Source organism: Lactuca virosa, chromosome 8 (genome assembly GCF_052849685.1).
Source record: "Lactuca virosa cultivar CGN04683 chromosome 8, Lactuca_virosa_CGN04683_v6, whole genome shotgun sequence".
Lineage (NCBI taxonomy): Eukaryota > Viridiplantae > Streptophyta > Magnoliopsida > Asterales > Asteraceae > Lactuca > Lactuca virosa.
Genome location: NC_136433.1, coordinates 54,455,269 through 54,473,591, shown reverse-complemented (window position 1 = coordinate 54,473,591; position 18,323 = coordinate 54,455,269). Strand labels below are relative to the sequence as shown.

General features: G+C 35.2%; 2 protein-coding genes across 2 annotated transcripts; one reads left to right on the top strand and one right to left on the bottom strand.

Annotated features, from left to right (window-relative positions):
* Positions 1–467: 467 nt before the first annotated feature.
* On the top strand, positions 468–4,377 carry LOC145132158 (hydroxyproline-rich glycoprotein family protein). The gene is made up of 8 exons (XM_079066852.1): positions 468–1,597; positions 2,179–2,295; positions 2,399–2,478; positions 2,563–2,680; positions 2,770–2,877; positions 2,956–3,068; positions 3,487–3,641; positions 3,738–4,377. Exons 1-8 carry the CDS (start codon positions 1,006–1,008, stop codon positions 4,198–4,200), a joined length of 1,746 nt encoding a protein of 581 aa, XP_078922978.1. The 5' UTR covers positions 468–1,005; the 3' UTR covers positions 4,201–4,377.
* Positions 4,378–13,098: 8,721 nt separating this feature from the next.
* PAP8 (purple acid phosphatase 8) lies at positions 13,099–17,755 on the bottom strand. The gene is made up of 7 exons (XM_079068565.1): positions 17,466–17,755; positions 14,717–14,873; positions 14,507–14,614; positions 14,019–14,143; positions 13,786–13,914; positions 13,552–13,619; positions 13,099–13,474 (listed from the first exon to the last, which is right to left on the bottom strand). The coding sequence occupies exons 1-7, from the start codon at positions 17,652–17,654 to the stop codon at positions 13,261–13,263; spliced, it is 990 nt and encodes a 329-aa protein (XP_078924691.1). The 5' UTR covers positions 17,655–17,755; the 3' UTR covers positions 13,099–13,260.
* Between the last annotated feature and the right edge of the window lie 568 nt (positions 17,756–18,323).

Sequence of the window (18,323 nt, the reverse complement as noted above, 5' to 3'; positions counted from 1 at the left end):
AAATAGAATGAAATTCCATTGTTACTAGTCACCCCCTTTAGAGCGACGGGTGTGGGCAACGCCATAAGGGCGTTATCTGACGTGGCCGTGTCCATAACGGCGCCATAACACGGAAACACAGCCCCAGCCTCCCTTTATGGGGCGTTACGCCATGACGCGTTACCATGGTAACAAATGTTAACGCCATTTTTTCGACCGTTGTATTTTCTTTTCCGTTGAAAAACGGTAATAACACCAAATTAGAATAATAAAAATTAAAAACATCCAAAAAAATAAAAAATAAAATAGAAAATAGTATGTGTTATCTCATGTTATTTGGTGTTCTCTATTTCCACATTTGGTGTTATAACATCAAATTATGACTAGGATGATGAGGTGGATAATTTGGGTGTGCTAACATGTAATAAGATGTTGGCCCACAGTTTTACGTTATCGGAATATTCTCCTATAGCCCACCAATCCCCCACACATACAATCTTCCTTCAACTGTGTGTATATGAGAGAGATATCAGGGTCACAAATGCGCGTGTTCCATAAGCCATATACATTTTCTTCTTCGCCCTAAACACGTTCTTCACGAACCCTAATTAGATCTTCTTTTTCTTCACATAACCCTCAATTTCACACACCATTTAACACAATTCACGCTTATTTAGATCTGAGCAAAGAAAGAGGACCTATAATTTCAGCAGGCCCTATGAAAAGATCATCATATCTTTCTTGAAATTTCTCTTCACATTGCATGATTACGTACTGTTTCCTCCAACTTCCCAGGATTTCATCCATAGTTTAGCCGATCTGATCACCAATTCTACCATTACTGTCGTAGTGCATCACTACTCGAAGATTCCCTAGCTTATTTAGCTGTATCACTCCTTAATTCTGTTAGATCTGGAATGAGCTAGCAAATTTGTCTTTTTATTATAGCAATCATCATATAGATAAGGATAGGTAGGTAGTTTTTGGTTACACTATATATATCAAGGAAATAATACACTATTATTAATGTATATGGCAATGCCATCGGGGAACGTGATAATTCCAGATAAAATGCAGTTTCCAACCGGCGGTGCGGTTGGGCCTGCCGCTGCCGGCGGGGTTGGGTGGTATCCAGACGAAAGAGATAGTTTCATTTCGTGGATGAGAGGGGAATTTGCTGCTGCCAATGCGATTATTGATTCCTTGTGTCACCATCTGAAGAGTGTTGGCGAACCAGGGGAGTACGATGGGGTTATAGGATCTATACAGCAGCGGAGGTGTAATTGGAACCCTGTTCTTCATATGCAGCAATACTTTTCGGTGGCTGAGGTGTTTAACGCATTGCAACAGGTGACATGGAAGCGGCAACAGCAACAACAACATCGTGGTGGTGGGTTTTATGATCCAGTGAAGGTTGTGGGACAGGGAAAGGATTATAAGAGATCTGGTAGTATTGGATCTAGGCAAAACAGGGTTGAAATTGCTGTTAAAGATACTCAGAATTCTACCGTAGAATTCAATACTCCTGGAAATGTTGCAAATGGATCCGGGAATTTGATGGGGATTGAAGTTCCTAAATCAGATCACAAAGATGCTGCAGTTGCAAAGTATAGCGAGGGTAAGAGATGAGTTGGATTACAGATTTATAGTTCCTACCAAATTTTTTATTGATGTTTCTATATCCAAAAAGTGTCTCTTCTTCTACCCCATTTCTTCTTTTAATATTCATTTATGATTTATGATATATCTAGTCTTGTTATTCATAGAATATTGGTTTGTGGACCAAAGCAATAGAATTTGAGCGAGACACACATATTTGAGTATAGCTTCATGTTCTTGGAAGCTTTTTGAATAAGTTTATTAAATATTTATGTTATATAGCGCCCTTTTTCAGCTACATATACGATCTCTGTATTTCTAAAAACATCTTGAACTATAATGATTCCACAAAAGTAGTTACTGTTTTGAATATAGTGGTTCCCATATGCATATTTATGACATAACCAAGAAATTAAGCAACATGAGTTACTTCTTTAAAAAAAAACAGATTTTTCATAATAGCGATATTGATAAACTTTATGTTGATGAGATTATTTAGTTATCACATCTTGTTTTGAAATATAGCTTCTATTCTTTGTATTGAAAAATATTCAATGAGAAATCTAGATAATTAATTACAATTCCATTTTCTTGAGGCAGGTTTAAGCACAAAGCCTCAAGTAGACAACAATAGTAAGAGCCTGGAATCACTATCAACTTTATCTGAGAGTTTAGAATGTGAGTCAAAGGAAGTCAACGAGAATCCAAACTCAAAAGGTACTTATGATAAATGATTACATACCATAATAATTATGTTTTAAACTGGTAACAAATGTTTTTTATTTTTTATTTTTTCTGATTTAGTATTTATCTTGTGAAGGATGTACTAATGAACATTGGGAGAAACCAAATATTATTGCCAAAACTATTATTGGCTCTGAGATACTCGATGGCAAAACGGTAATATTCTGTTTTCTTTTATTTGTTATATAAAAAAAGGGAATTACTTTTTAAGTTTTTTATTCAATGGGTGTTTATGTGTAGGTTAATGTGGTTGAAGGAATGAAATTATATGAAGATTTATTCGATGATTCTGGAGTTAAAAAAATGGTTAGTTTAGTAAATGATCTAAGAGCTGCAGGAAGAAGGGGACAATTTCAAGGCAAGATGATCTCATAATATTTGAAAATGACAAATTTGCCCTTTTTATACACTTTGATTTAAATAATTGTTGGAGATTTTTATAAACAGGAAATACATTTATTATCTCAAAAAGACCAATGAAAGGTCATGGAAGAGAGACAATTCAATTCGGTTTTCCCATTGTTGATGAAGAAAGCATCACAGGAACCTCAAAAGGCAAGTTCATGTTTATAGTTTTCACATAAAAAATGTATTTTTTTATTCGACTAAAAACAAAATTAAATCTTTTTTCAGATCGAAAAATCGAACCGATTCCAAGTTTATTTCAAGATTTCATCGAACGATTAATGGCCATGCAAATTCTCACAGTGAAACCAGACTCCTGCATTATTGATATCTACAATGAGGTTCATAAATAGTAACAATTGGATCAAGTTTGTTTAAAATATTACAAAAATAGTCCTAGTGGTTTCTGATTTTACCAAGTTTAGTCCAAAGTTAAAGCCTTTTTCAGTTTTGGTCCTTATGTCATGAGAAGCTTGAAATAAGGACCAAAATGGGAAAAGTTTTAAAATTTGGAGTGAATATGATTAAAATGAGAAAGCATAGGGACCATATTTGTAATTTGGGATATTATTTATACCTTATTTAGTCCAAAGTTGAAACCTTTTTCAGTTTTGGTCCTTATTTTATCGATTTTGGTCACTGGAAGCTTGAAATGAGGAGTAGAATGGGAAAATGTTACAAATTTGGAGGGAATATGGTTAAAATGAGAAAGCATAGGGACCATTTTGGTAAATTTTGATATTTTTACTTTTTATATAGGGTGATCATTCGCAGCCTCATATGTGGCCACAATGGTATGGAAGGCCTGTATGTGTTTTGCTGCTGACAGAATGTGAGATGATTTTTGGAAGAGTAATTGGAACAGATCATCATGGTGATTACAGAGGTTCTGTAAAGCTCTCTCTTGCTCCTGGGTAAATTACGATTTCGTCCCTGTGCTAGCTAGTAAACATATTGAGGGTTGAGGGCAAAATGGTCATTTTTTTACATATGTTGCAACGTTTTTGCAGATCAATGCTTGTAATGGAAGGAAAATCTGCAGATTATGCTAAGCATGCAATACCCTCCATCCGAAAACAAAGAATACTTGTAACTTTGACCAAGTCAACACCAAAGCAGTGGGCCCCTCCCCCTCACCCTCACCCCCCAAAGCACCATGTCCAGGTGGCAACAACCCCGCCACTCCCTCTCCCTGTCCCTGTCCGTCCAAATGGCATCCACCCCATTTTTGTTGCTCCGGCGATGGCTTTTCCGGCACCACCACCACCACCCATGGTTCTGCCGCCTCCATCTGCCACCACTGCAGGATGGGCGGCAGCGGCAGCGGCACCTCCTCTGAGACAGGTGGCTCCACCACGGTTACCGGTGCCGGGCACCGGAGTGTTCCTTCCTCCGGGAAAACATGATGATGAGAACAACTCCACGTCACCAAAAGAGAAAGTGGATGAAAATGATGGAAAGACAGAAACATAATGATTTATGATGTAACCAAAGTTTAGAGAGAGAAAGAAAGAGAGAGAAATAGAGAGAGAGAGAGAGAGAGGAATTCCTCGTTAGGCTGAAAAGTACACAAACACGAACACCAACTCTTGATTTAGCTCAATTTACACGGAGTTGTTTTAGTTGTTAATTGTTATGCTTTTGTTTCAAGATTTGTGTCTTGTTTTATTGCTCATGATGAATGTCTGTTTAATCTTTACTTCATATCCCATGTGATAAGTCACTCACGTTGATTGTAGACTTAGGGAAGATGTCTTCTTTCTCTTTATATATAGGATTTATCTTTCAAATTTCTTTTCGTCATCAAATCATACATGCAAGCATATCAAAAGGAGACAAATTTACAGTCATTTGTCCATGAATATAAGTTTACAATCCAAGGTCAATTCATCTATATCATCACGTCATAACATCAACCCAACTTCTCAAAACCCTCAAACTTGGAATCCTAATTCAAAGATTTAAGTGAGACAGAGATGGAGATGCTTTAGGTTTAATTATTGCAATTTAATAATCAAAGTAAGAGATGTATGTATTATACTATGTGTGTGAAAATCGAACCTAGCAATGCTCCCAACACTTCTTGGAAGATTTTATGTCTAAAATATGCTTCTAACTTATTAAATCCCAGCCGTTTCAAAAAGTAAAAATAAAAATAAAAACTTATTAAATCCCAAAGTCAAATTTCAATCAACTTCAACTATCTAAACTAAAGTGATTGAAAAATACTGTATGTAATTAACACAAAAATGATATTTATATAAACTTCAACTTCCGGTCCTTTTAGACCATTTGCAGAACGGTTCAGACTTTTATTAGGACCGGTTTTTTTTTTTTTTTTTCATATTGATCCCAAGCAGTCTTAAGCCGGTCTTGTTTTAGACAGGTTTGGTTTCGGTATTTTTTCAGGACCAATCTTTTGGTTGATGTCTACTCTATGCGGGTCTATTAGATACGACTCCTTCACTTTGGTCACACATGTTTTTTTCTCATGGGCTACTCGAGCTACCTGGATTGTAGAAAAACCCTATCTTTGGGCCATTTCTCATATGCTATGGTCCCATCAATCTAAACTAAAGTTATACTTGTTCAACATATAGAAACTTAAACAAACTCCAATGTTCTATTCATTAATCATTATGCCATTGGACTATTTTCTCATTGAAAACTATGCAATAAGACTCAAAATTTTCCACAAGTTCGCAAGTTTATATTATTATTTTTATGGGATGGGATATTGTCATAAATATCTTTAAGTTTATTCATATTTGTCTAAGACTGAATATTGTTATAAAAGCCTTTTACGTTTATTGATTTTTGTCTAAGTCTGATTTTATATGTATTAATGCCTGAAGTTTTGTAAAGTTTATGTTAATTTGAAACTTTGATCTGATGATAGTCTGTGTTTGAGGTGACAAGGGCTGAATTTTTTTTGCTGACATGGTAAGCCACGTCAGCATGTTCCTCTGATTAAAAAAAATAACAACGTTTAGAGGGAGAACGATGAGTCGGCATGTATTAAACCCATGACCACTTGCTAAGAAAGCAACCACTTTATCACTAAGCCAGAAAGATTTTCGTGTGTATGATGTTGAATACTAAGATATACTATTATGTATAATACTTAAATACTTTAAATGATATTATTTCTATTATTATTATTATTATTATTATTATTATTATTATTATTATTTTAAACAGTATTATTATTATTATTATTATTATTATTATTATTATGAAGACTTTATGAGTTAAACAAAAAAGTTTGTCAAATATACGAGTCTTTTTTGGAAAAAAGATTGGTTTTTTTACTTTGATGTTTCCTTGAATCTAATTTCATGAAATCTACGTGATTTCTTTAATACCTTTCCAAATTTAAGCTATTTAGCTACTCATTCAAACAATCTTTTTGGTACAATACCCTCTTCATTATTAAATTCCGGAAGCACTTCTTCGCTAATCTTAAGAAACAATTCGCTCATTGGTTCAATCGATCTAAACTGCTCATCAATGATAAACCTTATGTTCCTTGATTTAGTTGATAACAAATTTCTAGGTGCCATTCCTGATAATCTTCCTGCCTGCCCAAAATTAAAAATGATCGATCTTGGTGGGAACAATATCACTGGACAAATCCTAGAAACCCTAAAAAATGGGAGATAAACGGAATGGAGCTTGGACGGAGGTTCAACGCAGGAAACCCCCCACAACCCTCAAGGTTGACGACTCAACATCTTTTTATGTTTCAAACTTTCCCGTTGACTGCACCAAGAAACAACTATGGAACATATTCAAAGAACACGGTAAGGTGGTGGACGTTTACATGGCCGGCAGAACAGATAAAAGCGGTGCTCTCTTCACTTTTGTTAGGTTTGCAGACATCAGGAATCCAAAGTCTTTTGAGCAATCCCTTCCTAAAATTAAGTGTGGTAACATCATCCTCAATGTAAACCTTGCCAGACATCCGAAGAAAAACAATGAAGGCCCTCCCGGCAGACCGAAGACCATCAGACATGCTACTAATATACTCCCCGCCATAAACAGATCCAGCCTCCGCGATTACAGATCGTTCGCTGAGACTGTGACTGGTTTGAACCCTAAAAATCAACCACCTCCACACACAACACCCAAGCCTTCCCTCCCGTCGATCAAAACTATTCACCTGATGTCGGACCAACGTTTAGAGAGATGGATAAATCACAAAGGTACCCTCATTGGTGAAGCTAATAATCTTAACCTCCTTCGAAGCCTACCAACTGCTGTCGCAGCTGGTGACATAAACGAAGCCAAGGTCTTTTACACTGGTGGATTGGGCGTCATTCTAAACTTCGATCGGGAGGCCCCCGCTGAAGTCTTCCTCGCAAACTCTGTACATTGGAGCCGTTGGTTTAAATCTCTAAGAAGAAGTGATTCAAATGGAACCAGATTCGAGAGGCTGACATGGCTAAAAATCATGGGACTTCCACTCCACCTTCGAAGTGATGAAAACATTGAGGCAATTGCTGATCACTTTGGCAAAACCATTGAAGTTAAAGAATTCAATTGGAACAACTCTGATCTCTCCCATAGCAGGGTCTGTATTCTCTCTGCCTCAAGGAAGCTAATAAATAAGGAAGTTGTAATTTCATCTGGAGGTAAGAACTACATGGTTGGTGTTGTCGAGACTGAGGAGCGATGACACCCCTTTAAACTGGAGTCTTCTCATGACTCGGAAGATGAACTGTCTGAAGATGATGATGAAGTCAACACCGATGATGAGGACGTCGTAGATTCTGAAGACGTTGATGTCAACACTGATAACGACGAAGGCATATCTGGTACTTGGGAGCTAGGCGCTGAAAACATGCAAGCTCTTGAAGAAGGCGAAATTTGCCCTGTTCAGAAACATACCCCAATCACCGGAGATCCGCCACCCGCCGGCGTAATCGGAATAGTCGAAGAGTCTCTAGCAGCTGTTCCCGATGTGGCGACGATTGAACATGGAAAAATCGAAGCGTCCTGCCAGTAATTGGAAACCAAAACTCAGCGGTCAACGAATTAAAATCCACCTTTATGGCTCACGTTATCGAGGCTGACACATGCTCCTCCACGCCTGTTGATATCCCAATACCACATAACCACAATCTGGACCATATCCAATCGATACCTGAGCCCACTCAGCCAATTATTCAGCCCAACAATAATTGTTTTCCCACCGGGCCATTTCTCTTTCAAGCAGCCGGTACTCCGGCTCCAGTTAAACCATCCATGGGTAAAACACGCTCCCACCATCAATCTGGTTCTGAATGTCTTGATTACTCAAGAGGGAAACGTAGGAAAACACTTCGATCTTCACCAAGATTCTCTCCATATAAAATTCCCTCTCCCATAGGCGATAAAGCAACTTCCCCCGTGGATGATCATTCTCGCCTCTTTGATCCTACTCCTTCGATTGACCTCAACAAAGCCGTTAATTCCTCCCCCAGCATATCCACTGGTCTCTCTGACTCTGCTTCTTCCTCATCTTCATTAAAGCTTCGAGATGTCTCCAAAATCGGTTTGGACGTTGGTTTTCAAATTGATGCCGAAAATCACATTCTTGCATAAGCTCTTGCTGGTGACAATGGAGAGTGCCCAATGTCCCAATGAATTTTTTATCCCTAAATGTTCGTGGTATTGGGGAATCCCCAAAAGTAGACTGGGTGCATCGTCTCATACGTACACAGAAAATTGGTTTTGTCAGTCTGCAAGAAACTAGAGTCTCTGATTCCTCTCTAATCGTTCTCAAAGGCTGTTGGGGGTAACGACACTTTCTCTTATGACTACGTCAACCCAACAGGTAGATCAGGTGGTATAGTTTGTACTTGGGATACCAATCTATACACTTTTTCTCACTCCATCAAAACAAGATACTTCTTAACTTGGATTGGTTCGTGCAAAAATCTCCCTGGTTCCCTTATTGTGGTCAACACTTGTGCCCCACAATCTGTTCCTGATAAAAGAAATCTATGGCGTGAAATTAAAGATCTAAAAAACTCCATCAGTGGTACCTGGATTATATGTGGTTACTTCAACGCAGTTCGTCGACGTGAGGAGAGAATGAATTCTCGCTTCTGTAAAGTTACTGCTAAAGACTTCAACCAGTTCATTGCGGATGCAGATCTCAAAGAACCAAAAATGGGTGGTAGAAGGTTCACATACATGTGTGATGACGGTTTGAAATTAAGTAAAATTGATCGTTTTTTAATTTGCCCCAAGTTCATCTCCTCTTTCCCCCTCGCATCAGTCATCGCCCTTCCTAGAGAATTCTCTGATCACTCTCCTATAATTCTTAAAACCTCAGCCAATGACTTCGGCCCTCCTCCGTTTCGCTTTTTCAACTCATGGCTATTAAGGGAAGACTTCAAATCAGTTTTCACATCTGCATGGCATTCATTCTCGGGCTACGGTCCTCCAGATTTGTTCCTGGCTGCTAGACTAAAACATCTGAAAAACGCCCTAAAAAAATGGCGTATAGAGACAAACAACAAAGAATCTACTAATCTAATCTCAATCAAGAATAGAGTTGATGAATTGGATACGATTGCTGAGGTTAGAAGTTTATCAAACTCTGAACTTCTTGAACTAAGGAATGGGAAAAAAGATATTCTACATCTCAATCATATCCAAAAGCTTGATCTAAAGCAGAAATCAAAGATTAGATGGCTTAAGGATGGAGATGAGAACACCAAGCTCTTCCACGAGTTTATAAATAACAGGTCTCGCAGGAATCAGATACATGGTCTTATTGTCAATGGGTCTTGGTCCTCCGATCCTGCTTTAATCAAGTCTGAGATCATGAACTTCTTCAGCTCCAAGTTCTCTGAAAAATGGCCCATCAGACCTAAGGTTATCAACGCTCACTTCAAACATATCTCTCATGAGCAGTGCTCTTTTCTGGATGCTCCATTCGATTCTCGGGAAATAAAAATTGCCATTGGCGACTGTGGTAGTGATAAGGCACCCGGACCCGACGGGTTCACCTTCAAATTTCTGAAAGCTCACTGGGGAAGCATGGAACATGACATAATGGCTTTCGTCAAATATTTTGAAACCTTTGGCACTCTCTCACAAGGATGTAACTCCTCATTTATTACTCTTGTCCTGAAAGTGAAAGATCCTCTAACCCTTCATGATTATCGACCAATTAGCTTAATTAGGTGTATGTACAAGATTGTTGCAAAAGCCTTGGCTAATCGTCTCAAAAGTGTTATCGGGTGTGTTGTTGATCCTGTGCAATCTACTTATGTTAAAGGAAGGAATATCCTGGAGGGACCATTAATCGTCAACGAAATATGCGCCTGGGCTAAAAAGGTTAAAAAGAAAATGTTTCTCTTCAAGGTTGATTTTGAAAAGGCCTTTGACTCGGTGAATTGGTCCTACTTAGACTCTGTAATGGAGCAAATGGGTTTCAGTCCAAAATGGAGGTCTTGGATACACAGATGTCTTGCCTCATCGCGCGCCTCAGTATTGGTCAATGGATCTCCCACACTCGAATTTCCCATCTCTAAAGGTGTCCGTCAAGGCGATCCATTGTCCCCCTTCCTGTTTATAATAGCAATGGAAGGCCTTAATGTCGCCTTAAAAAGTGCATGCGACAAATCACTATATCATGGGATCAAACTTCCCAAAGACGGTCCCACCATATCACATCTATTCTATGCGGATGATGCAATTTTTGTTGGTGAATGGAACAGTATGAACCTCAAGAACCTTGCCAGAATTCTTACTTGTTTTCAAGTATCCTCAGGACTAAAAGTCAACTTCAACAAATCGCGTGTTTTCGGCGTATGCACTTCTAGTCTAGAAGTAAAACGATGCGCTCACACACTTGGATGTCTGGATGGTGTACTTCCATTCACTTATCTGGGAGTTCCGGTAGGTGCCAACATGGGACTAAAAAAAAATTGGCTACCTATTATCGAAAAGTTTCAACCAAAATTGTCAAAGTGGAAGGCCAATACACTTTCAATGGGAGGTCGGTTAATCCTGATCAAATCCGTTCTTGAAAGTCTTCCTACCTATTACTTCTCTCTTTTCAAAGCTCCCACTTGCATCATAAAAGTTCTTGAGAAATTACTCAGGAAATTTCTATGGAGTGGAAACGATGACAGACGAAAGATCCACTGGGTTGCTTGGGAAAAAATCCTCGCATCCAAAAATAATGGAGGTCTTGGGGTTGGGTTCTTAAAAACCCAGAACATCGCATTGATCACTAAATGGATATGGAGGTTAAAATCAGGGGAGACTGGCCTTTGGTGTGACACCATCAAAAGCATTCATAACCTAAAAAATAAGCCGAAAGACTCCATATCCAAAAAAACCTTACCAGGTGTTTGGAATAACATCTCCAAAGCTCTTGCATCTCGCATCAACGCAGAAATCAAATTCCATGATATATTCTCTATCTCTGTTGGGGACGGGATCTCCACAATGTTCTGGAAAGATATTTGGCTGGGTTCTACTAGACTTCAAGACAAATTTCCTAATCTCTTTGCCCTCGAATCAAATAAATCTTGCTCGCTAGCAGAAAGATGCCCACATGGAGGTAACTCATGGTCCTGGTCTTCCACCCCCATCAGTCACGATGCTGTTTCTGAACTTACAGCCCTTAACTCGCTAATTGCTGATGTTCATCTTAGCAATCTTCCCGACAAACTCCGTTTCTTCATCTCGCATGACGGGCAGTTCTCAGTAAATCTAATGAGACACTTCTTGGACTCCAAATTCCATCCCTACATTGGCCCATCGATCAAATGGATCAAAACGGTTCCCCTTAAAGTCTCAAGTTTTATATGGCGTGCAAAACTTGGCGGTATACCTGTGGCGGACAAACTCCTTCACAGAGGTATTCATCTACCCTCTCATCTTTGTCCCCTTTGCAACACTTCCACGGAAACCATCGATCACCTGCTGGTTGAATGCAATTTCGCCACTCTCTGTCGGTTTTGGATCTTCAAATGGTGCAACATAGTTGCTCCAAGGATGTCCACAGTTGTGGATCTCCTTGACTTTGTAGCTAGATGGGGAAACTGTCCCAAAAAGAAACTCAGGTTCATAACAATTGTCTATTGTCTAATATGGAACATTTGGAAAACTCGTAACAACAAAGTGTTTAACAACTTACTCTCATCCCCCTCGATGGTGGCCGATAACATCATCTCCTTATCATTCTCTTGGATTAAGCATAGGGGTAAATTAGAAGATTGTAATTGGTTGAACTGGAGCATATCTCCTCTTTAGTATGTTTGTTTTTTGTTCCTTGTTTGCCCTCGTTTTAGTTTCTTGCTAATTCGAGGTGCCTCTTTTTTAATATATTTGCCGTTTCCAAAAAAAAAAAGACAAATCCTAGAAACCTTCAAAAGATTTGAATCTTTATCTTATCTTTCACTCTCAATGTGCAACTTGAACAACCTCTTTGGTTTCCTAAATGTTCTTCAACATTGCCCAAATCTAACCATCTTGGTTCTTAGTGGAAGCGTTGACAATGAAGAAATCTCATCTGACTCTAATCTCGAATTCAAATCGCTCACCACCTAAATATGCCAACTCAACAAAAATATATCAACTCATTGCTCACTTGAAAGAGCCGGTTACCTTAAGGTGAGATTTAAACAAAATGTATAGTTTGTTGGTATTTTTTATACAAAGACCTCACTTGAATGGTGTTTTTTGATCAAGCCAAACTCTAAGGAGCGGGTATCGAGAATCAGGGGAACAACTAGAAAAGGGGCGGGTCTCTTCTCATTGGGCCCGCTTGGGTTATGGTTGGGGCACGCCCCACTGAGGTTTTCTTAAGAAATCATCAAGATCGACTGACTTACAGGAAAGAAGCGAAACTCGACTGCTTGGCTTATTGCAGCAATTTTAATCAGTAATCATGGGGCCAATCCTTTTATTTACAGTCTTATCTTTTATGATAAGAAAGTTCTAATGGTGTTTTTGGAAGGATTTTGAAACATAGTTACCCTTATAAGTCATTTTTCCTTTTTTGAAAATAAAAAATGTAGGTTTATATAGAAAAAAATCGTAATATGTAAGGTATTTTAAAATAGCAACCCTTTTATATACATGAAACATATGATAAGCATTGCTTAACATATTAAAACCTAGGTTTCTAAATATTTATTATGGTTTTTCTAAAGATTATCACTTTCAATTTCGTATATTCAAGAATACAACAAAAACATTTAGTAAACAAATATTTACATCCCATTTTCAAATATTATAACGTTTTATCCAACTTACAAATTTTGAAAATAAAATATTGTAAAAATTAGGTATACTTTTTATGTTATATATATCATATTCAAAGACAACCCGTTAGGTGGACTATATATTATGTATCCCACATAAGATAATGCATCAGATCCATTATACTTATTATAGAAGACAAAGACATGTCACCTTACATACACATTAAATAATTGCATACATAAAGCATCAATTACTAGCTTGGTCATTGATCATACACTAGATTACTATTGGTGTACATGTATATATAATCTCACTATTTTACGAATCCTTGTGTGTGTACTTAGAGGTACTCCACTCGTGTAGGATTTCGCCAAACACATCATAGAAAGCCACATCGATTTCATCTTCAGTAATTCGTAGTGTCATAAAACCCTGACCATCATAATAGAACTTCAACTCGTTAGGGTTCCATTGGTTGATATCACCTCGCCACGCCTTTGACCCACCTCCACTCGTTAGAAATTGAAGTTCACTACACATAGTAATAAACATCAGTTTTACGTATTTTACGAAATCTTAAAAAAGGGAAAAAAATAACACGACAATTACCTGTTTGGACTGCTAATTTGTTGTAAGCAATGATCATGCCCGTTTATGTAAAGATCTACTTCCTTTTCCTTCATAAGATTTCGACATAACCATAAATCAATTAAAACTATACTATTATCAATGGTTTGTAACATCTATCATACTTGTAAAAGTTCTATATATGTTTATACCTTTAAGTTAATTTGTAGTTGTTTTTATAAAAAATATGTTTGGAACATGTAACAAAATATGTACCTCAAGGATGGGCAAAAGCTGATCCACGAGTTCTTGCGTGTTTCCATGATGACCAGCACTGAAAATTGTATGATGACCAATCACAATTCTCCACGTGGCACTTGATTCTTCGAGTGCCATTTCGACCTCCTATATATTTAACAAAAGTGAAATGAAGTTTGTTGTTTATTTAATTAAAGTTTATGTATTAAACTTCTGAATATTTATGATAAAGATCGATATAATCTTTGTACCTTTAACACATTTGATAGATATTCTTCTCGAGGAAGAATACCTCTCCAATCATAATCATGATCTTCTTCTGTAAAATATTTATCTTGAAATGGTGTTGTATCCACAAAGAAAAATTCCACGATCCCTGAATAAAAAATAAATTTATATTTGACATAACTATAATAATCATATAAATAAAATATCACTATAAGAATTTAAACACGTGCATTATTTTACTTAATTTTGAAAAATTATTATATACGTCATGTTCATAAATTAAATAAAAAAAAGGGGTATTTACATAAAAAAAATCATATATTTTTGTTTTTTTTTTCTTCTCGGATTAAATCTCAATTTTTTTTTCTTAAAACTCTATATTTCCCCCCTTTTTCTATTGGCCCTTACATTTAGATATTTGTGTAAAACTGAAAGATTACTAATAAACCTATTAAAATAACAAAAAAAAAATACAAACTTTATTTAAAAATAAAAAAATAAAATAAAATACCTGAATTGACAATAAAAGACCTAAGACAAAGCCATTTGCTATCCCTTTGTTTAAGGGCAGGACTCAGTTGTGCAAAGACATTGCCCCTGTAATCATGATTCCCCAAAACTACAAAATAAAAAATAAAACCATTATATATTTATATTATACAATAACTTTATCCTTTTACTATTTTCTCTATTTAGTTTCATAGAAAACGAAATTACGTACCTGAATACCATTGTTTTTGTAAGCTCTTTGCTGTATATATTTCAGTAAATGACTCAACAAACAAAGGATCTTTATCGTCTGTTAATCCATCATCGTAAAAGTTGTCACCGGTTGATATGATGAAGTCCACATTCATTTTCTCTCCCATTTTCCCCATCTAAAATGTAACAAAAATACATGTTATAATATAAGTGCTTGTTAAATGTGTAAGTTATGATATAATATTGTAAAAAACAGAAGATAATATGGACAAAAATACATGCTGTAGAAGAAAATATCATGATACACGTTTTAATATTAAAATTATATATGGATATTTACAAAACTGACCATACGATTATGGAAAATTAAATAATCAACGACCCCATTTCTTTGAGTTTACCGAAATTACCATCATATCAGAAAAAATTACATTTGAAAAAACTGTAAAAAAGAAAAGTAAGGAACAGATAAAAGTCGGGATTAAATTCGTTAAAAATTTTAAAAAAGATAGACCAAAACTCCAAAAATGGGTAAAAGATAAGGTGACAATAGAATCTATTTAAAGTATTTATTATGTTTTAAGTTATAAGCTTACAAAGTTGATGTGGTACAGCTGGATCTGTCACTATTTCAACTAAATCGATATAAATACTAATTTGAAAACTCACATTTAAGAAATTGTCTATAGTTAGCTTTTATATTCCCTGACTTCTTTTATATGAGACATCGTATATTGAAAAAGAGAATACATTACAAACAAAGTAAACAAAAATCGGAGTCTAAAATTTTAAAAACATCTCCAAAATCCGAATAATAGATCTGAAAAATGGTACTGTATTTTGGTTTCTAAAATGCTTCGTTTTTACTAAAATGCTAGAAAAACTTTAAAAATATTGAAGTAAACTCTGACATAAAAGCATAAAAACATGTTAATATGTTATTTAGTTGAAAAACAGTCAATATTAAACATTTGAAAAATAAGTATTGGACATTAATTTTTTCACTTTTAACAATAAAAAAGATTACTGTTCTAATTATATATTCTAATCATAATATTATTCGTAACAATATGATTATTATAATATTTTTATCAAAATATTACTATGTGGACGGTTTCAGAAATTTAACAATGTTCTAATTAAAACAATATATATGACAATACAATTATGTATATTTATCAGAATATTACTATTTATAATTTTAGAAATCTTTTATAATATTTTAAGTGGAATATTCAATTAAGATGATGATGTTTTTTTTAACATAAAAATGAATGTTAAAAATAAAAAAAAAAAATTGTATTTTTTTTTTCTAAAAAAAGAAAAAACTTGAATTTTTCCGTCCTCGAAAATGCGTGGCTTTTAGGTCTTACAAAAAAAATCCGTTCTCACATAAATTGCAACACACACATATAAAGAATTGGGTTATTTAATTTAATTCTAAATGACCATGCCATATTTTTTGTGGATATCATTTCACATAAAGTATAAGAGAAATTAAATTGCACTTAATGATAGCATTAACGGTATAATTTTCAACATGTACGTTGTTTTAGTCATGTGTAGTGGGGTCATGACAAATTGAAGGATAAAAGAAAGCATATTCTTTGACGATCGATGTATTGTTTTTATTACAAGGAATATGCCTTTTATCAATAACGAACATTCCTTCGAACTTTGCAATATGGTATCTGACATCTAATGATACAGAAACTCAGATGTAAATTTGATCAGATATTTTTTTGTAACATCATTTATTCCATATTCTAATAAACATACTAAAACATATGCCAACAGTAAACAATACAAAGTCTCATTTGAATGTTGTTAATTAAGGCACCCTTGATATAACCGAAGATATATAGAAAAACTGTTTTTGTTTATACAAGGTTTTATTTTAATAGGTAGTTGATTCGTACACACTAATTTTTTTATATGCAGTAATTTGGGTTTTAAAATAATATATTTATATAAATTGCTATGTATAGAAAAAATATGGTATGAAACACTCTAATTAATACCTAGCAATCTCAGTTAAACAAACATACCTAATTTAGGAGCTAGTATTATATGGAAGTAAATTGATAATTTGATTAATTGCAGCAAGAAAATTATATGCTCAATATTCATGTATGTTGGTTAAATTTTGGGCCAAATTACTTTTTTTTTTCTTTATTAGGTTTTATTTTGGTCGAGAATATAAATTTGTTCTTTTATCCTTCTTAAGAGAGAATATATAATTATATATAATGTTTATCAAACTATATTCAAATCAAACAATATAAACGCAATCTCTTAATGCTTAATATAGAAGAGATAAATCATAATATATCCTTAATATAAGGAGGCTGGTAATCATTTTTGATCTTTTATCTTTTATATATTAGCTTTTATTATCAAGATAAGTATACATGAAATATTAAATTAAACATGATACTTTTTAAAGGGATTAAAAAAATAGATCCTTGAATCACGTTTTTTCCTTTTCATATTAATATGGAAAATAAGTATCATTATCAAATACCCATTAATTGTCATTCTAAAGTTGTGTTAATAAACATGCAGTTTTGATTGTCATCTTCAAAAAAAAAAATCAAACTTTTTTATAATGCAATTTGAAGGGGTTGAAACGTTGAAGAGTACGTTTTAATATGGAAACTATGTACAAGATATCATGTTTTTCCAAGTGTTTTTCTTATCTTTAACTTCTTCTTTTTTGTAACTTATCATGTAATTTTCTAAATAAGTAACGTATAAAGGAAAAATACCTGAAAAGCGACGTCGGATTGATTGTATAGTCCTCTCCTTCCCCAATCACCAACCACCAAAATGTCGAGAGACCCATCTGCTTTTGTTGGCCGGTGATCAAATCTTTGAAGCTCTGCCACCACGTTGACGGTGGCAATCACGGTGTAAACCATCAGAAGAATGGTGGTGGTCTTGTTGTTTATAGCCATGTTCAGTTTCCAAGTTTGCGTGATTGTGATGGGAAGAATTATTGTAGAGGGGGGTTTCCGATTTTATATGGTGGTGTTGTGCTGAAGGGGAAAAGACATGTTTCCATATATATTACTTTCAATTCGTTATTGATAAGAAAACTTAAAGTACACGTTTTATCCCTAGATATATTGCTAATCGATGGTGTTAGTCCCTCGAAAAGTTCTTATCTAGGCTTTTGTCCTTTCAAGGATCAACACATACAACGTCAAAGTACTTTAAGGATAATTCCTATTTTATTTTATTATATTACTTTTGTTTTTTTATTATAAATTTGATTTTATGTAATGCTACTATACTTGTGAGGCATAAGACCAACTCCAACCAGTGGCGGAGCTAGAGTCAAAGTAAAGGGGTATCCCAAATTTTTTTCAGGTGGCCCAAATTTTTTTCCAGGGTACTTGGGTTTCCCTGGTTCGGTTTTGGTTTTAAACCCAAACCTTAATTGAATTCTTAGCTAACCTCAAGTCTTGTTATATAAACATGAAGTTGAAGTATCTTTGATACTTGAATCGATGTGAGAATCAAAGTAGATATCAAATGAAGCATGAAGATAACAGGTTAATATAATAGACGAAATTTGCTGGATTTACATGTGTTTGGCGATGTGGGATAGAATAGTTGGGAAA